Below are 23,182 nucleotides of genomic sequence, written 5' to 3'. Positions count from 1 at the left end.
TATATAACCTGAAGACAGAGATCCCAAAGGAGATGTTATTGGAATGGAGCTCCAGACAAAGAATTTGTGTGATCTAGAATATATTCAAATTTGGAGATGCTTTGCTTCAAAAATTATCAGAAAAGAAAGGAAAGGTCCCTCTAGGTGTCTCTGTCCCTCTCCCTCTCTTTTTCTCTCTGTCTGTCTCTCTCTGTCTTTCTGCATGTCTCTCACCCTCAGCCTAGGGTTTATTAATGTAAGGAGACTTCCCTGTTTCTACAACCATTGTGCCATTCACAGAATTGGCCATTTTCTAAACCAAGTTTCTGATTTCTATTTTGAATTGTTGTCTATAAATGCCTATGATTAAAAATGTCTCCCTCCCTCATAAGATACTTTTGTAAGAGGTGGAAAAGAACTAGAACAGGAGGAAATCAGAGCTATTCTGAGAACTAGAGCTTTCTCTAAGAGAAGAGGTGTGTAAAGGTAAATGAGTGTGGATCCCAACAAGAGTCCTGTGATCTCACCAGCTATCACCCCAACTTCCTGCCTTTGTTATTTATTATCATCATATCCAAATCTAATAAATATAATATCCATTAGCCTCCCTCCCTCCCTCCCTCCCTCCCTCCCTCCCTCCCCCCTCTAGATTTGATGCATAGCTCAGGCTAAGCTTGAACTAGTAATCCTCCTGCTTCATCCAAGCACATCTTATTTACCTTCCTTTCTCTGTAAAAACAAATCCACAATGGATAGCCTTTCTACAGTTGCTCTTATTGACCTAAAAATAGAAAACCAACTCTAACAAAAAGCTAGAGAGAAGTATTTTCCTATGGGTGATTCATGTCACAGGCTCTAGGGACAGTTGTCATACTTGGCACAGGTGATCAAGGCAGGGGTGGGAGTCAGGGTGGCAGCACTCCAACCTAGTTCTCTCCATCTCCAGGCTTGTTTAAAGACAAGAGACCTGATAGGAGGTTTGTTTGATATAGACTCACAAACACTGAGGCCAGTGAGAGATGTAGTGTAGCTGGGTGGCTGGGAACTTCTAAGGGTGGGGACTCTTTCCTCCAATTCCATGTCAGCTAGAGGGGTTTTGATTTTGGAAAAAGTGAAGTTAATATGTTTGCTCTGTGCTGACAGGCTGACTGGACAGGAGTTGTTTTATGCACAGTGCATGTGCTATACATGTTTGATCATATACATACATGCATATTTAAATGTTGAAGTTCATTCCCAAATATTTTCAAGTTCATCTTCTCTAGTGCATATTTGCCACTTATCTCCCGAACACTATTGCCACCCTGTTTGCCCAAAATAATGCATTGTCTCAAAGAAAATGGAAGTTATCCAATTGGAAAACAGAAAGAAAGGGAACACAAACTGAACTTGCTTTTGAGGTCACCCTCATGGTGTGAAAATGAAAGAAAAATCAGAACTAAGTCAAGATTTTAGAATTATGGTAAAGTGTGGAATTAAATGCTCTGTAGATATTCTTCTTCAGCAACTGAAACATTTGAAAACTCTTGTGACCAAAGAACTTGTTTTCCCCCAACACTAAGTTAAGGGCAGACTCACTGACTCCAGACAGAAAGCAATTACTTGGGGGATATTGCATTGCTATTGCCTGCAATTTAGATAAAGGAAGCAGAGAGCTGGTGGATAACACACACACACACACACACACACACACACACACACACACACACACACACTTTCTCCATAAAACTAGTCTAACAACATACTTAAGCTTGTTTTTGTTTCTGGAACAAAGTAAAAACCATCCCTCTTAAAACATTCTGGGTCACAAAATAAACAAACAATAAGAAAACAAAGAAATCCTCACAACTTGCTGTTTTAGGAACAAGTAGAAACTACCTTCTCATGGGACACATAGAATTTAGGTCATATAGTTGGCACCTCACTAGCATTTCAAACATTTAAAGCAATGACTGCCCATCACTGTTCCCATGCAGGGAAATATACCAGGAAATGCTTTTCTCTGTTCTGTTTCTTCCCTCTTAGCTTAAAAATGTTTAAACACAAAAGCTATAATTGATCTTTAATTAGATAAGGACTTATCTCCATTGCCTCTCATCTTATGCCCCACCACATCAACCAGGCTGGTTGCTCTACACCTCCTTGCATAGATACATAGCAGCCTCTGAATCTTGAACTGTTATAATGGACTATAAACTGTGACCTTCCTCATTTGGCCAGTGATGGGGCCACGACAACATGACATTTCCATTTGATAAGCCAGTGTCAGAAGTCACTTGATTGCTCTGATTGGATGTTGAAGAGTTAAATACCTTGTTTTATAAGTAAATTACCCAAACATGTATGGTCCTGTTGTATTTCTTACCTGAGGCTAGAGGGCATCTCCAAGTCCTGTGGATAGAGATGGTCAGAGGCTGTTTATCTGGTGTGGTATAACTCTGTGGAAAAACTCTGGTTAGAATTAGAGGCTGATTTGGGGAGCTCACATGCATTATGATCATAGAATCAAGCAAAGAACTAGAGGATATGATGTTATGTGAATAAATGAAAGGGCTTTTTTTTTCTTTCAAATGTTGACACTGTCTATATTCTGGGGAAGAAAATTCACTTGTCAGTAGGACCTTAACAAATGGAAGAGTGTTTTCTTAAAGTCCAATTCATTGCAATGATAAAGTTAGAATTGTAGAGATCTTCTTATACTTACAGCTCTACATAAGTACTGTATGCACATATTTATATACACACATATACATATTTATACACATAGATGTGATATATAATACACACACCATACACACAATAGTTTAGAGATGACTCCAGGAATGAGATGTTTTTCATGTCACTGTTTGGAATACCAGGAGCTAGGTGAGTAGGCAGAAGAGGTTTTGCCAAAGTCATCATGAAGAACACAAAATACCTGAACTAAAACATTGTGGGAAGAGAAGGAGAATCCTTTATCCTACCTCTGGTCTCCCCTCCACTCTTCTCCCAAATCAATCTGTGACTGAGAAGAGGTGGAAGCAGTATGAGCCATGGCACTTTAAGGACTTTTAGAAAATGGGATTTATTTACAACCTTAAAATTTCTCACTTGAGCAGGATGTTTAAAATATTTAATCCTGGATGATTTGGAGCCAAAGCCTTGCATTTTCCAGGTACTTCCAGTCTGGCCACACTCAACATCCCAAATTTGGTGATGCCGATAGTCATGAAGGCAGTGGACATTCAGCTCCCTAAACACAGAAAACAGATTTCTCTTTCCAATCCCAGATTCAAGTCCAGCATTTTGAAATCCATGGGATTTTGCAGCACCAGTTTCATAGAAATTTTATACACACGCGTACAGCACACTCAATGCAAAAGTAAACATTAGGTAATAACCAACCCAAACATGCCTGGTCCCTATAGGAGGCAAGTAATTCTAGGTGACTCATTCTTCGCCATTAGACTGTTTCCTTGTCCATACTGTTTGACTGTATTCTGTGCCTAACCAAGTTGTGATGAAGAACAAGAAAAACAAGAATCAGGGTTAATTCATCTAGCACATCTCTTACTGAGCAGAAGAGATGCGACTTTGTGTTTCCTATCTAGTCGTTAACATTCTGTCTTAGCACTGAGGCATAGCGATGCTCCAATAGCTGGCCCGGCCTCCTCTTTAAACTGTGGTTTTCATCATTGCTTCACTCCTCACAATCAAGCCAGCGAAGTCTTACTTCCACACGGCTTTCCCCCAGACATCTGCATGAGCATAGTAATAGAATGCCTTGGATTTACAGTGCATAAGATGAGTGCCCTTCTATATTTTATACCACACACTTGGTTTTAGGTAATCATATTAATTGGCATGACTCAGAGAGTCAATTCCACAAAGCATTTAAACAGTGAGAAGTGTAAGCCCACATAACTGGTAAAATGAACTAGGATCCCAAGTCTGGGATTTCAGTGGGACCTTCTCTCTCACATGACCTTCCAAGACTGACCTTGCATACATCTTGCTGGAAATGTATGTTTCTGGATTTCTTCCCCTAGACTTGCCCATCAAATATATTTTCCCCACAGGAATAACAAGTACCACTGAAGTGGATAATTAACATTCAAGGTGCTGAGACCATGTCCACATGATGAAAAGTGTTTTGGAAGGGAATAAATGAGTGCATTACTAATGAACGATTTTTTTCCCTTTACAAAAAGTTACTGAATTACTCTATCCAGGCAGACTACTGTCCGATAATGCATTGATAAATGGTGGAATAGACAATCACATTAAGGATGCTAGAACATCATTTGCGATTCTCAAAGTTGCTATTCAGAATCAACAAGCAATGGGCAATGGACTTCCTCTCAGAATTAGGGGTGTTAACTCACTTTATGGGGCTGTAGCAATGTTCTCAATTGAGGATTGGGATGTAGCTCCAACATAGAATATTTGCATACTGCAGGCAAGGCCTTTAGCTTCATCCCCAGTTTTGACAAACAGAAATAAAAAAAAAAAAATGGAACAGATAGCCTCTACTCTCCAGGACTGTTATTTCAGGGAAGTAGTTTCCAAAATGTATTGTCTGGGACGCACAATGAGAAATATGTTTCACATTGTAATGCAAATTCATATGTACAGATGAGACAAAGGTCTCTAAAGCAATGCTGACTTTACTATTGAATCTGTAGGCTGGTACTTTTTCATTTCATCGCATTATATTTCACGGTAAAAAAAAATGCTAGTTGCAAACCATGAAATTTGTATCACTGAAGGGGAGCCATGACACATACCTTGCAAAACAGTGATTTACTAGTTAGATCTGATTTGTATTAGTGAGTGAGGTGTGTGTGTGTGTGTGTGTGTGTGTGTGTGTGTCTTCAGGTGTGCTCACTCATTCAGTTCAGAGGTCATCATTGGTTGTCTTCTTCTAGCACTTCCTCACCTTATTTTGGGGGGACTGGTCCTGTTCCAAACCTGGGGCTTTACTGTTCTGGTTAGAATGACTGTCTGGTGAGCTCCCTGGATCTGCCTGTCACCCATTACCCTCATCTCCACCTCATGTCCACCAGCAAGCGCTGGTAGTTCAAACCCATGCCACCATGACCAGATGTTGACAGTGATCCAAACTCAGGTCCTTTACCTTGCACAGAAAGTACTTCACCCACTGAGCCATCGCCTTAACCCCACCTCTCATCTGGATTTTTATGAGTATAAATCATAGATGAAAAAAAGTTCATTAAAAATGTGTCCTGGTGGGCTGAGCAGGTTAAGAAGCTCCTCAAGGACTAAGAATGATCGACAATGCAGGATGGGCTAGCACATCTGATGGAAAAATACGGAAGAAAGAAGAGCAAAAAGGAAGGCGCAGAAGAGAAGTCATAGTGGACGAGCATTTATGCTGATCAAAGAACTCAAGCACACAATGGAAGTTAGGTCTTAGTGCCAGATTCTCCCCTTCCTGGCTCTGTAAACACAAGCGTGGTCGCCCCAGATCAGAGGCCTGGTTCCATGGTCTCTGAAGCTGGCAAGCTAGAGTCTGACTAACCAGAGGACGGTAAGAATTTCTAATAATAGTGTTTATAAAAAACACAGCAGGACCTGGCGTGAAGCAAGCATTCAGGAAGTACGTCAAGAAATACTCCTTTGCAAGTCAGATGTTGCTCATACTTGTGAGTTTTCTTTCACCTAGAATCTGGCTTTAACATACTAGCATCCTGGACGGAGCCCCATGCATTCAAAACATTTCATCAGGCAAGGTCATACCTCCTGTTAACTAGCAGGCAAGGGCAACAACTCACCTTCCTTCCTTCCTGACTGTAAACCCAGTTGGTTAGTGTGCCAGTGAGGAAAGGCATTCCCTGGCCATGGCTCTTAGACATCGGTGTACAGGTCCCAAGCCTGCTTTGAGTCCTGCCTTCTTATTGGTGCCACTTTTTAAAGCCGAGTTTTGGGAGCTCCATCTTCAGGAAGAGTGGAAGAAAACAGCAGACTAGGCCAGGTGCTAAGTTTGGAATTGCCTGGAAGTGACAGACTGAAGCCATGTTTTCATGAGCCCAAGAGAGAATGTGCCACAGGGAACTTTGGGCAGTAAGAGGTTTGAGTGATGTGGCTCTAATAGGTGTTTAGCATCTCTGAATTTGCTAAGGAGAGGTCTTTCTCCTTTTGTCTTCCTGCCTGCCCAAGTATGCACTCTCTTTTCATTCAGAGTTAGAAGATATATAATGTTTCCATATATTCATCTCAAATTTTTGGCCTAGGTACATTGAAGCAAAATTTTCAAAAGTTGTGTATATATACATATATACATATATGTATATTTAAGAGATTAAAAAACATGATGTTTTTAGGATTTAGTGTTTGTGTGTGTGTGTGTGTGTATGTGTGTGCATTTATACATGTGTACCATATGCATGACTGGTACCCATGGAGCATAGAAGAGGCCATCAGGTTCCCCAGAACTGGATTTACAGGTGATTAGGGACTGATCCCTGGTCCCTTGCAAGAGCAACAAGCCCTCTTAACACTGAGCTGTCTCTCCAGGCCCAGAACACGATGTCTTTATATGCATATATGTGATAAAATGATTACTGCCATCAAACTAATTAGCATATCTATCAGTTCAAATAGTTCCTCGCTTGATATGAAGTGAGGACACTTCTGATTGATACTCTTAACAAAGGCCAAGGAGATGATGCAGTATCATTACCTACAGTCTCAGGCTGTGTGCTGGTTTTTCGGAAATCACCTTAGAGTCAACCCAATATCACTTAAGTATGACTCATCACTATCTGCATTTGTCACATTGATCTACTTAGAAAACGTTATTTTAAAAATCTGGTAGGGGAGGATTTAGTAATCTGAAAATTGTATTCCTGTGCTAAATCATTCTATTTAGTATTTAAATTGCATAATACACATAAAAAGTATAGTGTATAATTTTTTTAAAAGAATAAACCTTTTGACCATTAGGCTGACATCTCCCCATTTCCTTACCCAGCAGCTCCTGGAAAACTGACTTTTCCATTCTCCCTTTCTATGAACCCAACTTTTGGAGATTCTGTGCATTAGAGACACTTAGTACTTATATTTCTGTGGCTGGCTTATTTCTCTTAGCACAATATTCACAGTGCTTGTCCATGTTGTCATGAATAAAACGCTTTCCTTCATAAACCAGCAACCCCTAGCATGGAGTGGACATCAATCCATGACTCACATACCGTAATTTCTTATATATATATATATATATATATATATATATATATATATATATTGGTGGTCTCTTAATATATCTTAAAGGACTGTGCTTAGATATGCACACATTATATTGGAACCTCTTAAACTCTGAGTACCCATTGCATAATGCTAAGGGCATCCATATTCACAAATATTTTACATTTCAATTTTACCTAGTAAGACAATATAATAATATAGAGAGATCACTTGGTTTGGCACAGAAGTATTTAGTTATAATTAGAATATAAAGAATAAGAACATTATTTTATCCACTTTAAAAGAACATGTCCTTTCAAGATGTGGATTTTTAAAAATGGTAAAAGCAGTAAATGATGATAATTTGTGGAACATTCCATTCAAATTTCATACTTCATATGAAAAAGATAAACAACTAGAGGATGGGATGTTTGGGCTGAGGTCAGGGTGCTGCCAATGAGGGTTGTGTTTTTTGTTGAAGCCTGGTTGTCGCTCCTCAGGATAAGGTGTCTCAGCAGAGGGTGGAGTATTTCTGTTGAGGGCAGGGTGTCTCTTTCAGATATTTTTTTTTTTGTGCATTCTAAGTTTATTTGCGGTGTTTGTTGGGAATTTAGAGTTTGAATACCCACTCCAGCAGATTCTGATGCAGAAAGTTAGAGATGAAGCTGGGGAGTTACTAACAAGTCCCAGAAATCATCCTGACTCTAACTTGAGATATTAGTCTAGGATACTTTCTACAGAATTTGGATGCTTTTTGCCCCCCAGAGATCTTGTTTAGTTTTTCATTGTTATTAAATTTCTTTCATACAATATATTTTGATCATGTTTCCCCTTCCCCAAGATCTCCCAGACACTACCCACCTCTCTTCCTATCCAATCTCATTGCTCTCTTTTCCTCTGTATCCCTTGTACTTGTCTATTATGCAGAGTCTTTGTCCTTGGATATAATACCAAGGAATGAGTCTGAAGCAGCCTTCTGTGGGAATAGACTTTCAGAACCAGAGGACTTCCGTAAGATGGAATTTTATGGGCTGGAGAGATGGCTCAGTGGTTAAGAGCACTGGCTGCTCTTCCAAAGGTCCTGAGTTCGATTCCCAGGAACCAGATGGTTCACAACCATCTGTATTGGAGTCCGATGACCTCTTCTGGTGTGTCTGAAGACAGCTACAGTGTACTTATAAAATAAATAAGTCTTTAAAAAATATGATATTTTACACACCATGGTGTGTCATTTCTAAAGTCTCCAAGGAAAGTGAGAAGATTCATGTCATTTCTGTGTCTAAGACAAATGATCTCACATGTATAAAACACTTCAGCATCTCTAGAGCTTTGTGTAGGCATCACTGTTGCCTTCATTGCTCTTGTTTTATGAGCAGTAAGCAAGCTCAAGGAGGTAAAGACACTTGTGTGCTGTTTATGCTGGTAGACCTGAAATGGGGAGTGGATAACTGTAGACATTCCCTGGTTGGAATTATGCACGTTCCATTCACTCAACTTCTGAGAGACTGAGTTGGTTACCAATGTCCTGGGTTTTGGTCCGCATAAAACTGTACCCTGGAGCCAATCTCTGAGTATCAAGCCTCTGAGTCCTATACTGACACCTTCCCTTAAACCCATTTTCTTTCCATCCATCTCCTTCCTGCACAAACCAACAACCCCTACCATGCACTATTTGGAAACATTCCTGCAAAGAACCAGAACACGGCTCTTCCCAGCATATATTAGAAACAGATGAGAAAGAAAGCAAGGAAAGGGGAGACATAAAAGTCTTTATTTTCAATTGCACAAGCCAGCTAGCTCTCTGTGCACCTACCAAGCAAGTATGGGTAATCAATCTTGGAACCCAATAATTATGGGTAATGATTTTTATGGGAATATATTATATGAGTGTAGAATGACCAAATTCATGCTACATATTTAAGGCTTAACCCTACTTGGACATGAAAGGTGATCTCTCCCATAGAGGTTCTCAAAAGGTCAAAGACAGAAATACTTCTATTCTTGGAAGAAGTGTGAGAAGAAATAACAAGGATATCTTGGGAACAGCAACAATCTCAATTCCAGGACAAAGAAACCATGAGTACTGTTTGGGCACAACTCAGCATACTGTCAGATACACCACAATACTACTTCCCAAGAAACAAGAGATCTGGTTAGTGACTAGCCTTGGGGCTATATTCTAGCCCAAGAAACTGACCTCATTAATCACATAAACATCTATTGTCTCTACCTGAAAGTCTCCCATGTTTTCTTCTAATAGAGGTTACTCCGTGGTAGAATGGGTGGAAGGAAGCAAGGACTCTGGATAAAAGATGCCAAAGTACAGTGAGACAATGGCAGTGAGATCCTGCACTACACTGCAAGCAGATGACTATGGCTCCCAACAGCCTGCTGCACATTTTATGAAGAATTAGAGAGGTTCAGAGACCCCCCTCCATCTTGAAGTAGTGAAGAGGACATGCCGATTCTCTGCTTTGTCCTTGCATAGTGTATCCAAGCACTGGATTACTACACTGGACTCTCAAAAATATGTCCTCTGATCTTTACTCTCCACTCACAGTCTCTCTCTCACACACACACAAATTTTAGAAAATATAATAAAGGTGCTCAATTTGTCCTGTCAACTATGCATTGTATTGCAGATGGGCTGGAACAGTGAGCTGATGGATTCTCTGCCTGTGCTGTATTTCTGCAATGAATGTAGACAAGTGATTACCATACACATGATGGCCTTAGATCCAAAGGTCAGCATCTCTAGACTCTGTATTGCACCCAATCAATGTGTGCTGAGGGCCTCACCCAGATGACGTCATTGTCTTTTCATTGTCTCCTGTTAATATAGATTTCTTCTTGCTTCTCTCTCTCTCTCTCTCTCTCCTTATTTGATGGGGGGAGGGGTCATGTCCCCTTGCCCCTTGACATAGTGACAATCTTGTGGAGCAAGGCCAGTCATGATGGAAGGCTGTGTAATCAGTCTACACAGGTTACCTTCAAACCTACTGAAGGTGACATTGAACTTTGGTTTCTTCTACCTCTCTATTCTTGGTTGAGATCACTGGTCTATACCAGCATGTCTGCTTTTATGAAGTAGTGAGGATCAAACCCATTGTGCATGCTAGGCAAGCACTTTACCAGCTAAGACCCTCTACCATCCCTAATGCTTTAACTCCAAACTTTGATTAATGTGTAGATGTGGTGGGTGACTGAGCTTCCATTTCTTACTGGCCATGCTTTCGAAGACCCTTAGATTTGTACCCTCCTTTCTGAAAAGGAGGACAGGGGGTGGAGAGGATTAAAATTATTTTAAGTGCTGGTGAGAATATCAAAGGTCAATAAGGAGTTGAGGATAAAATGCTAAAGACTCTGGATGATCAAATAATTGTTCCTTTTCTCAAAATTTCCAATGAAATTTATTATTCTAAAAAGGATGTTGAAAACATGCTAATTTATCCAGTTACATTGGTGAAAGGGGAATGTTCCAGAGGCCAGAGGGCTTTTCTTTTTCCTTTTACGTAAAGGCATAGCTGTGCTCTGTGAAAAGAGCTGAGTCACGGGAACATCTGGGAGCTTTCTTTCTCTTCTCTTTCTTCTTCTTCTCCTTCTTCTTCTTCTTCTTCTTCTTCTTCTTCTTCTTCTTCTTCTTCTTCTTCTTCTTCTTCTTCTTCTTCTTCTTCATTTTCTCCTGTGAGTATGTATTAATGAGAAGCTTGGCCCTTACTACAAGGTTAATTTCCTTGGGATGAACCATAGCTTTTTCGACTTCCTATCACACTCCCCAGAAACCTCTGCAGTCTACCATCCTCCAGGCAAAACTCATTTACATTTTTTATCTCCCTACAGTCGGGTATGAAATTCCAGCGGTCATGTTCAGGCATAGCTTAACATAAGAGTCACCTCGATGAGCAACGGCTTAATTTTCAGTGACATTTTGAGTCTGTAGATCTGGGCTGGTGGAGACTTCTCTACTGTGACACGTTCATTTTAGTGAGTAAAATTTAGTGTTTAAGATACCGATTTGAAAATTCAAAGCTGTTTTTAATTCCATGGGGTTCCTCTGTCCAGGCAAGGAGGTTGACTTCTTTCCTCCTCCTTGGAAATATGCCAGAAAGAGGCAGAAAGAACTATGAATATTCCCTTGTTGGAGATGGTTTGTAGTGTGTGGGACAGAGGTAATTCCATGTGGGAAGCTGGTGGACTTGTCCTGAGGACTCAGCTCTGCCTCTCATTCACCACATGATTATCCTCTCTACTGTCGGGGGTGGAGGGAGGCAGGAGTATACTATATTGCCCGCCCCCCACCATCTTATATGAAGATTAGTGCCAAAGTGATGGTTATTATCAGTAGGCAAACTGACCAGGCATAGATTTGGCCTGATTCACCTAGAGTTATTCTAATTTCTGTGTTCAGCACAGAGGTGGCCCCATAAAGACCCATATATTCAGTCCGTGCTTACAGGGTACTTAGTGGTTCACAGGCCTGGGTCACTGTTGAAATGCACTGGAAAGCAAGACTTCACAAGTGAAAGAAATCCCTGAGAGGAAGAGAGGCTTGATCTCAAATGAAAGAGGCACATATTTAACTACTTAACAAGGCACATATTTGCCAACTTAATGTGTACTGGATCTGGTGGGTGATACAGCTAGCAATGGCTTTAGAAGCTTTGGACTGGGGCTACAAAGGAAAACTTCTTTGGAAGTACTTTACTCACAAGCTTGTGGATCTGAGGTCAATGCCAGCACCCAGGATAAATAGTGAGGCCCTTGTGGTACACTTGTAATCTCTGGGAAGCAGCAATAAGATGGTCCCTGGAGCTTGTTGCCTGGCCAGCCAGCCCTACTTGGCAAGTTTCAGGTCATCAAGAGACCCTGTGTCAACAAATGAGGTGGTCAGGACTTCAGGGACAACACCTAAGGTTTTCTTATATACAGATGTACAAACATACACACATACACAATCACACACACACATATACAATCATATGCACATACACAATCACACACACTCACACACAGTTAGTCTGTACTCATACTTGAAGAGTAAGTGTGCCTTCCCTTTTCTCAGAGGGTCAAGGACCCCAATCTCTGCTGGAAACCACAGTGTGGAAGCCCAACCTTTCAAACAGTTTTAAAGTAGACTTGTAATTCTTCCTTTACAGGCCTCAGGAGGGGGCTTAGTGGACTCTGGGAACTTTTCTAGAGCCGCAGAACAAAAGGTGGCAGGTGTTAGGGTCAACTGTCACATAGGTTTGGTGTGAAATCACACTCTTTCCCCTAATTCCAGGTGGCTTCTGTGGTATGAGGAAGTTAGACAGCCGTTGAGAGGACTGTGGTCTGGAAGAGGTGGCCAGGTGCTGAAGAGCTTTACCTGAGTGACTAACTTCGGAGCAAAGGGCTCATGAATGACAAAGTGGACAAAAGGTCACAGATGCAGGAAGTTGTGGGCCAGACCACTTAAGGCCTGAGGTTTTAGCATCAAGACACTGATCTCAGTGAACACACACTACTCTACTAGGCTTAAAACCAAGATGGACTGGAACGTTTGTTCTGACGTGGCCCTTGGGGAAGGAAGGAACTGGAGTGACTCTGGCTGCTTCCTTGTGGGATCGTGACAGAACCTTGCTATTTCTATACACGTTGTATATGTTTATAGCAAATAATTCCCAGCATTAGGGCCTTCCTCTTGGCCACAACTGATAGGAATCATAACCTTAACATTTGTGGAAAATACACAAATGTAGTCTTTCTGGTTAGGTATAAATAGAAACTGCTCTCTTTTACTAGTTTCCCTGGCTTGATCTAAACACTGCCCCCCCCACCCCCCAAGTCTATGCAGAATAGCTGACATTCTTCCTTCCCTCTTAGAGGGCAGATTAGCACCACCTGTCTTGGCTAACAGTCACGGGATTCAGCAGGAAAACTAGTATTAGGGAGGGAAAACTCCCTGAATGTGGTATTTTAGGATTACTTCTTTGGTTGCGAAACCGCTACCTTTGTATTCAAAGGTGATGAGACATTTTTCTGGCTAGAAACAGAGTTGGCGCAGTGAGGTGTCAAGTTCAAAGAAGACCCTGAAAAGATCTAAGCCCGATTTGAGCCAAAGCCTTGGGAGGAAGGTGAGTGATGGGTGGCAAGGCTTGCTTACATTGTCGACTTACTGTTACAGTGGGGGGGGGGATTGTGGTCATCCCCTCGCTGAGCCATCCCACCCCTCCTTCTGTGGAAGGTATTAACGTAGGCCCTCCTTCCAACTGGCCCTTTGCCAGCTAGCTGGAGCGGTTCAATGGCTTCCTCTGTGAGGCAGTGTCAGGGAAGTTGCGGGTGTCTCCAGGTTCAAAGGGCTTCGAGGTGGGTGTGCTGGATTTGGCGTTCAGAATGGAGGGCATCACGGGCTGCTTGTTTAACCTTTTGCTGTCTGTGGTTTTCCTTTTTCTGAAACGGTGATAGTGGAGTGGTTCTGCAGGCGTGTTGAGAAGATTACCGAGTTCATGTTTGGTGAAGGGCTTTGAGAGTCTCAGATGAAAGGTGTTCCACAAAAATCACACTCACACATTTTTTCTTCCCTGGTGCCTTTCTTCCAGGGAGCTCAGACTGCTTGATAAAAAACTATTTCATTGATCCTCACAGCCTCCCTTTAGCGATTAGTATCCCCTGTTCTCATATCAGAAATTTGGAACTTGGGAAGCCAGTGTCATGGCTAAAGGGACCTAGCAGGTCACTGGTAAAATCAACAGTGGGATTCAGGCCCCGTCTATGTCTCCATTGACTCATTCATTGGTCAAATATTTGTCCACAGTTATAAGCCAGACACTGGACCCATTGAGCAGGAAGAATATTTTGGGAAACTAAAGTGCGTTCTCAGTCACTAAAGGGGTGGAGTCCGGGTACTTGAGTTAGTAGATAAACAACAATATAACATAGACACTCTTTCACAAAGGACAGTGATAAGAGCCGGTATGAGTCCAATATAGTAAAAAAAAAAAAAAAAAAAGAAAGAAAAAAGAAACAGAAAGACCACCAAATAAGTAACTAGAGCTTGACAAAGGATGCCATATGAATGAGCATCTTTTTGAAGGATGAGTTTACCAGCTCACCAGTAGAAAACGACATGGTGAAGAAACGCATCTCAAACAGGAGCATGAAGGATCAGGAGAAATCTGGGGCAAGAGATGGCCCTGGCCTGGTGAGAGCAAAGCAAGCTTCAGTAGAGAAGCGACCTAAGCCGTATGAACTTTATGAGGTAACTGAGCAGCCTCAGAGTTGCTCCAGGAGAAGGAATGCAGTCACCTTTACAAGGAGGAGTGTTCTCTTATCGGAAGTTGGACTCTTTTACAGTTGCAACTGCCCTGGAGCCAAATGCATCCTGCAAACAGCCAAGTGGAAGATCTCACACAGAAGCCGTTTGTAAAGGGTGAGTTGCATCTTTTCTGAATGGTGTGAGATAATCCTATTGAATCCCACCAAGGACTTGTATCGTTTCTTTGCCTGGAGTATCTACCAGCCCACTAGTCACTTAGAGGCCATGTTGGTTATCAGATCAGCTATCAGGATATTGTGTTCAAGTAATCCTTATTTCATTTAATATACTACTCGAACACAGAGTAGTGGCCTTAGCCATTTTCATACGTCAAACAGAGCCTCACAGTACTTCTTTCAAGTATCATTACTAGAAGGGCAAATTGAGGGTGATGTGTTGACAGGCTTGTATACGTTCACTGTAGTATCTCACCTGTTATTGTTCATCTCTTGTCAGGCCTGCTTCAGTAAATAGCATTTGCCATAGTACACCTAGTGCACATGACCATCCTTGGCTTCAGACATCAAGCAGAGGTTAGGCCTTATAGCATATTCCCTGTAAATACAATCTTCTGGTGGCTGATCATTACAAGTCTGCATATAGAAGGACCTGTCCAGAAGTCAGAAAAACAGCTCCCTGACCAAGTTTAACCAGTCATTGGGCCAGTCTCATCTCTCTGATTCTCAATCTCTCTCTCTCTCTCTCTCTCTCTCTCTTTCTCTCTCTCTCTCTCTCTCTCTCTCTCTCCCTCTCTCTCATTGTTGTTGTTGTTATTGTTGTTGCTGGAGGAGGATTAGATCTCAGGTTCTCAACATGTTAGGCCAGTGTTCTTCCAATAAGCTTTACTCCGGCTCTCTTTTCTACTTCCTATTTTGAGACAAAGTCTCACTAAGTTTCACAGGTTGGCCTTGAGTTCACTCTGTAGCCCATTAGGTCTTGAACATGCAGTCCTCCTTCCTCTGCCTCTCATGGAGCTGGAATTATCGACTTGTGCCAGCAGGTCCAGATCTCCTAAGTGGTTTTAAGACTCTGAGCCACAGTGTTGTTTTGAAATTCTACAGGGGAATGTCAAGAAAATAGCTGTAATAATGCTCTTTCATGGCTACGATGTTTCCTCATTTTAAGAAGCATAGAACTGTCTTGTTAAAATCAAATGATCTATAACACAGCTTTTCAGTGATGGTGCTGTGAGTGACTGCCACTCTTCCGCTTTGAAATCCATCAGGCAAAGTGGTTGGGCCTCCATCAATGACGCATTATAATAGAAAGTGAGCCTTTGTTAGGCTGTTTATTCTGCATCTCTTCAAATTAGATACAAGAGAATGATCTTCAATGAAAATGAGTGTGGGTTGTTTTTTTATATTTCCCACAATTAAACATTCTGTGATTAGACATATTTATTTTCATTTTTACTCATGCTTATAACCATGAAGCCAGTTTTAAGAATGGACCCATTATCACTTGTATTTCTTTTTCTTTTTTCTTTTATCACCCACCTTTGTCAAAACCTTTTAAATGTCTGTTCGGAAAAAAATGGAAAAGTCCTTTTGCAGTGTTAGAGGCTCTAAAATGTTTTTCAGGTGTCAATGAGTGTAGAGCTCCATCGTACTTGTAGAGTAAAAGAGGAAGGCACAGTTAGTGCTGGAACCATAGCTGTTCTGGACCTGTCTTGACTTTTGCCATTCAGAGAAGGTGATGAGCTAGAAAAGGCACTGACTCAAAATTCAAAATAGTCTATAAAATTTAAATCCTGACATGTGACCATTCAAACAAGGCTGTATTTTAGTCAACCAGTCAGCCAGTCGATCAATCAACGAACAACCAACCAACCAATCAATCAATTTATTTATTTATAAGTATATATGTGTAAGCCAGAGGACAACTTGTGTGAGTTAGTTTTCTCTCTCTCTCTCTCTCTCTCTCTCTCTCTCTCTCTCTCTCTCTACTATGTAAGTCTCAGAGATTAAACTCAAATTGTCAGGCTGGATAACAGGGGACTATAGCAGTTAACAGTCTCCCAGGACCCTTCTGTATCTTTTGGTTTGTGAGGAGAGCTGTTTGACCATTTATCTATTAGCTTATTTCAAGGGAATGTGTTCTGAGCAACACTTTCTATACCAAGCTTGTCCTTACCCATGGTGAAGTGTGTCAGCTTGGATAGGTCAGGTTATGCTACAGGGTGAACCATCTCTAGATAGCAGCATCTTTAATCCAAGAGGTTGTATTCTAACTCGCACTCAGCTCATGGCACATGGGAGAGACCTCACCGAGTGCATTTTTGAGGGTACAGAGGTGAGGTTTCCCTTCCTAGTTGCATACACACCAGCAATTGCTTGCTGAAATAGAGAAAGAGAATTCAAGTGGTGGCGGCTGAAAGCGACTCTTCCTATCTATTAACATTACATGGACCAAAGCAGGTCACATATTCATGCCCAGTGTTAAGGAGATGGGGAATTACAACCCTTGTGCATGCCCACAAGATGGAAATCAGCAAAGATTGTAAAGTGTAGTGCTCATTGACAGTTAATATTTTTTCTTTGAAAAGAAAAAAACCCCACATTATTAGCACTTCTAAAACATGCCTCTTAATATTGAAAATCAAGTATTATCTGTGGTGTTGCTGGAAGACTTACTGGTGTTGTTAATATGATATGCCCTATGATATGAAAGTACTAGTTGTCTAGTATTCCTTTGTCTAACCGTAAGTTTTTTAGAGCTAGGATTGGATACTTGGAAGGGATGACACAATAGCTTCTAAAATGTCTGACAACCTCCATCTTTATTTATTTATTGTGCATATGTGTGCATGTGTGTGGACATTAGAAGACAATTTGAAGGGGTCAGTTCTCTCCTGCCACCAGGTACAATCTGGGCTTAAAACACAGATCACCAGTCTTGGTGGCCAGTGCCTTTACTTGCTAAGCCATCCTGCACATTCATAAAAAGAGAGAGAAAATCTGAATTTAGTCTCCAAAGAGAGGAGGGGAAATCCTCTTTTTAATCCCTTAGAAAAACCTCTAAAATTTTTCCATAGTTGGACTTCCAGCATAATTTCCAAATTGTATATTAAGAAAAAAAACAAAATATCAAAATTTCATTTTGGAAAGCTTTTAAAAATTTTTTTGGCCAGAACCTGGTCAGGGTGGAATGAAGTTCTTTATGTTTGATGTTGTGGGTGATCTACATTGAATTTCCATTTTACATATGAATTCAGCTAACCAACTATCTTTCTGTGAAGAATATATTCTAACTCAGTGTTTCTTTATAATCACCAATGACTTATTATTTGAATGGTAGTTAGATGTATTAAACCTATGAAATGGTTGATGGGTTAAAAAAAAAACTTAAGACTTAGTCCATTTATTTTTTTCTTTAAATTCAACTCTACATATCTACTCATTCCTTTTAGTATATTTCAAACAATTCTTTTTTGGCAAGTGTGTCTGAAGGTGTTCAGCACATACCCCTGGTTAGATGCCTTATGTCGGTGTCTGCAATAGTCCTTCTTGGGTCATTATTCCATTTCTGGCAAGTCTTGCACATTCACATAAATTATATGGCATCAATAGTATACACATTTTTTGATACAGAGGCAAAGTTATTCTCCAAGATATGTGATAGTCACTTGAGGTTATTAAATTTTTCATATATGTGCGCGCGCGCGTGTGTGTGTGTGTGTGTGTGTGTGTGTGTGTGTGTGTGTGTGTGAATTTTAGGTGGTTCCCAGCTAAAGTCATACTGTGTGGACTCTGTGGGAAGTCAGTGTGTTCTCTCTTGGCACCTCTGGGCACCAGAGACTTGTTCTTTGTTTCCTTTCTCTCTTGGAATCTGAAAACAAGCAAAGGATCACAAGAAAAATTAGTAGAAAACTGGAAGGTACTTTTATTTTTTTTTCTTTTTCTTTTGTGTGTATGAGTATTTTACCTCTATGTCTGTCTGTATATGCACCATGTATATGCCTGGTATCCACAAAAGCCAAAAGAGCATGTTAGAAACCCTGGAACTGGAGTTATACAGGGCTGTAAGCTGCCACATGGGTGCTGGGATGGCACTGCTTCCTCTGCAAGAACAGCAAGTGTACTTAACAGCTGGTCAGCCTCTCCAGCTTTATAGAAGTCACCTTTTATTAGGCAGTCACCAGTCATTGTAGGAAAGGTATAGTCCTTAGGTTGGTCTCAAAGCATAGGCTTTGTACCAAACACTTCTTATAGTTCTCCTGTCAGCAGTTCCTAAGCAACTCTAAGGGGCAAAACCAGAAGCCTTAAAATACAAGACAGCCAGCTTAAAATTCCTTAAAACTAGAGGTTATCCAAAGGTGGCCACAGTAGTTGTCCTTGGAGCAGGAATAGAAGCAATGGAGACTGGATGATCTCAAGCAGTCAAAAGCAGCCACACATCTTCTTGTGTCTGTAGCCTGCAAGAGCTGCCTTTGGGCACCTTAGTTTACTAACAGCTTTGACAAAGTCAGGTTTCAGAGTAGATGTCACGGTTAGGGGTCAGGGGGAGGAGAAAGAGGTGTGGAAAACCAGAAAAGGCTAAACAGTCAGGATCTCAAAAATTATTTCGCTATGTTTGCTTATTAAACACACCTTTTGCTTTTGTGAACTAGGGTACATGTGAGAAGAGGGTTCTGAGGTGAGAGGTCTGTCTTTCGTTCCTGATGAGCTAGCTACCTTTTGTTTCCTTTCCCAGAACTGTGTGTGTTAGTGTGTACACAGTGTCATGGAGCAGTCTTTAATAGTTACCTGATTTGGGCTGGCTAAGTTGCTATACTGAGCTGGGTCATATGTAAATTTTCACTCTTTTTTTTTTTTTTTTTTTTTAGGCTAACTGCATTTACATAATGTGCGATGTTTGTGTTGGTGTCTAAATTAGATCCTGACTCTGGGCTGCCCTCTTTTCCTTCCTCTAGGTTCCCAGGTGGCTACAACACAGCAAACTTTGAGACTTCAGACTCCCAGCGCTCATCTTCCCAATGATCCATCCCAGGAAGGTGATTTTCATGCAATAATTTTCTGTGAGGAGTTTTAACCTCTTTTGGCGCTTTTCTATTATTTCTTTGTCCTTACTGGTGGTTACACCAGCTCCCAGCTTAATATCATTTGCACATTTCATTAATATGTGGCTTACTCCCTCTTCGAGATCCTTAATAAAGATGTTAAATTAGATTGTATCTGACATTGACCCCTGGGGCACAGCAATGCTTTAACGATATCCCGTTTCCCTGTCTATTGAGTTCTCGCAGAATGCACGAGACGCAGCTTCGACCTGGGATAAATCTTCAATTTGAATTCTCCGGCAGAAGTCAAGTCATGTGGTTTGGGATAACTTGACATTGCCAGAGCACACTTGTACTTGCTATGAAGTCATATTTTAGCAATTAAGTTCAAGTTTGCCAGAATGATATGTCAGATTGCCAATCTGCTGACAATTACAGGAGATTGTCTCTCTGTCCGGCTTAATGCACTTCATCAGACTGAAAAAGGGCTTGTTGTACAAAATGAAACTCAGCCTTTTTTTTTTTATTTCAAGCCTAGAATCACCTTTCAGCAGCTTTTAAGCAGCATGCGTCTTCTGTGTTTCAGTGCGAATGTTTTAAAGAAACCGTTGAATCAATACACTGAGGGAGACAAACTCCAAGGAAGCCTACCAGGTGCCCAGTGAGAATCTGGATGCACAACCAATGTTCAACTTTACAAAATTTACAAGTTCTTCTTCCAAATTGGAAACATTTATGACTTCTTTAAAAAAAAAAAAAGCAGAGAGGGTATAATACCATATGATACTATTGGCATGAAATTTAATTCTTTCCTAGTGTTTGGTGAAATCAGAGGAATCTACGTATTTATTTCAGAAACAAATTTTCTTCAATTAAGCTAAAGAATAATGCTTTCAAAAATAGGTGATATTACCAGATCATTCCAAATGATCAATATAACCAAGTTATCTTGTTATATACCTCGATATAGAATTTTATTTTAGTTTTTTAGCTTTGGGGAGTTATTTTTTCTTTGTCTCCTTCTAGGTGAACATATGACAATGTTTCTAGAAGAAAAGGAGTTATTGGAGACTCAACAAAACCAGGATTTGGAAGTGGACTGGCAAATATCGTTTGACAGAGCGATAAGCTCAGCTGCAAGCTCCTTTCCATCCATTGGAGAAGGGTATTCTGCTCGGTGGGGATTTTTTTTTCAGACACGTGGTGACTGATGCTTGTGTCTCCGGAAGAAATTTTGACCCCACTGTTGTACTGTGTTGGGAGATCTGGATTCCAGAACGTTCACATGGATTTCTCAGTGATCCTAATTTGCCCCTGTGAGCCTTCCTTTCACCCCACCACAAGGAGGAACAGTGAACCTCGTCTTCACTGAGAAATGTGCTCTTCATGCAGGCAACCAAACCAAAGAAAGAGATGACCAGATCTGTGTTATGGATCACTCCAGTGCTGATTGGTTGGGGGAAAAGACTCCCCCATGCTTGTCTTTTCATTTTGAAAGGATCAATGGCTATAAGCGTATTAAGTTATACTCTTGATGTCAGAGATTTTGTAATCTAGTTGCAAGGTAAGAAGTCTGTGTAACGAGTTGACTTAATATCCGCATAGGTGAAGTGGAAAGAGACTGGATGGGCACACAAGTCTGCTTTCCTGGGACTTGGTTTTGATCTGGAGTGATCTCCCCCTTGGTGACCCCTTGGCTGGTTACTAATTCTAAATAGTTGTTTGGCATTCTTTCTCTTGGTCTCTTTGTTCTTTTATTCAACAATTGCGTCTTAAAGCCCAAGAAGCCACCGGGGACTCCCACACAGGTGGTGGATCTTTTATCTTTTCCTCTGTGTTGTGAGATACACTGGGCCTAACACACTTCTGGGGTAATCCAGCTTTTGTATACTCAGGGCAGCTAGTTTACAAATGTGACTGGAGGTATAGTGGCTTCTGCAGCTGGTATCTCTGGATAGTTGATTTAGCTACAGCATTGTTGACTACGCCTGTATTCACGCTTGAAAAGGCCAGCTGTGCTGCAATCCACACAGAGGTCAATATACAGTTCTTCGTTTCAGTAATCCCGACTAGCAAGGAGAGGTGTCCCTGCTGTGTCGCCCTCACCCTTTCTGTTTTAGGAAGGTCAAAGGTGAGGTTCAATGTTGCCCTTAGCACTTGGAAGTGGAGCCAAGACCAGAGGAAAGAACACCCCTTTGCGATCTCATACGTATGATGTGGGCGAACAGTGGCCGGAAGCCAAGAAAAGCTGCAGAACCTCTGGCCTGCTCTAGGGTGAAGCGTGGTAGCTTTCCTTGTGGAGCAGGGATTGCTTGCTTCTCAAAACTGAACAGAGCGTTGTAAGCCACATTACTCTTCAATCCCACGCTTGTTTATATGTCTTCAATTTTAGACAACCTTCCTGGAATAATCTTCTAGCGAGAAGTTAAAACGTTATTTTTATATGAGCAATAGGATGTGTTTGTAATAGACGTTGAAATATGTCTCAGGATGGGTAACATTACTGTTATTTTATGCCATTCTGGTCTTTGAGTCAAATGCCTACAAAGTTTTGCAAAAACAAAAAGAAATAAAAAATAAAAACAAACAAACAAAAAAACCAATAACAAAAATCAAAATGATGATGGGGATGATGGTGGTGGTGGTGGTGGTGGTAGTGGTGATGATGATGATACTGATCAATGAAGTCCTTAAGTAGCCAAGAGGCAGACATGGAAGCATCTAAAAAGTGCTTGCTTTCTTGTACAGTCTGGATTACAACCTCTTAAGCTAACATCTTTACCTTGGATTTCACTAAAGCTAAAGAGAAAGGATTGCCATGGCACTGGACTCTGTATGGCAGGAATGGAAGTCACAGATCTGTGATAGAAATACAGAAAGCATCACCATACACATACATGGATGCACCGTGAGTTTGAACATGCACGTGCGCGCACACACACACACACACATACACACACACACACACACACACACACACACACACACATACACTATTCTCTTGCACAGTATTTTCCTGTGTGTGAATGGATCTCAGGAGTAAGAGTACAGACACCACTTAAGGTAGCATCACTTGATGGCGTGTTAACGTGGTGTTCTCCCTAGTTTGAAAATTTGGTTGTCTTTTTAATGTGAGTGTTTTCCAGTTCTCTTACCAGGAATCCTAATCAGTCATACGTGCCCGAAACAAGAAATTTATTAACCAAAATGAAACTTAGGTGACCCTTTCATTTGCTGTCATTTGGAGTCAAATGACCACTCTGCATTTTTATATTTTTAAGACTAAATTAAAATTTATTTGGTGTGAATTGGTTTTAAACTTTAAAGTTTTTCTTTAAAAAAAAAAGGCTCTAAGATATCACAACTCTCCAACGCTGTAAGGTTTCTTTACATGTAGAAATGAGAACTCGTTTTATGAAACCCGAGTTTTCTCACTGGGAGCTTCCATTGCAATGTTATCACATTGCAAAATTAAAACTAACGGTTCCTGTCATAGCTCGGTGAGGATAAACACATAAGGTTATCTGGTTAGTTTTGCCGTGGAAGGCAGAAGCATTTAGAGCCGAGTGTGTGGAGATGACAGGCTCTAAGATCTGACAACCGAAGCCTAGGGCTGCTCTACAGGAAAGCATTGCCTTCTGCAGACAGGAATTCGTTCTTGACCAGTGGTCAGGCTGTGCAACAAGTAATTCAGAACCATGTTAGAGGTAAACAGAGGAGATGCG

At 41.0% G+C, this 23,182-nt stretch overlaps 1 protein-coding gene across 6 annotated transcripts in view; it reads left to right on the top strand.

The window, feature by feature from the left end:
* Positions 1-21,192, top strand: part of LOC115031515 (uncharacterized) — a 61,206-nt gene extending 40,014 nt beyond the window's left edge. Inside the window, exons 2-6 of one of the 6 annotated variants that reach the window (XM_029479413.1) lie at positions 9,807-9,908; positions 13,191-13,277; positions 14,497-14,572; positions 19,371-19,451; positions 20,484-21,192. In XM_029479413.1, coding sequence (XP_029335273.1) covers positions 9,807-9,908; positions 13,191-13,277; positions 14,497-14,572; positions 19,371-19,451; positions 20,484-20,668 — 531 coding nt within the window. In that variant the 3' untranslated portion in view covers positions 20,669-21,192. The other 5 variants (XR_003837159.1, XR_003837157.1, XR_015047863.1 and 2 more) reach the window with 5 other exon arrangements.
* Positions 21,193-23,182: the final 1,990 nt, after the last annotated feature.

Source organism: Mus caroli, unplaced genomic scaffold (genome assembly GCF_978045245.1).
Source record: "Mus caroli unplaced genomic scaffold, Mus_caroli_1 scaffold_8, whole genome shotgun sequence".
Taxonomy (NCBI): Eukaryota; Metazoa; Chordata; class Mammalia; order Rodentia; family Muridae; genus Mus; species Mus caroli.
This window is presented reverse-complemented; position numbering and strand designations above follow the sequence as displayed.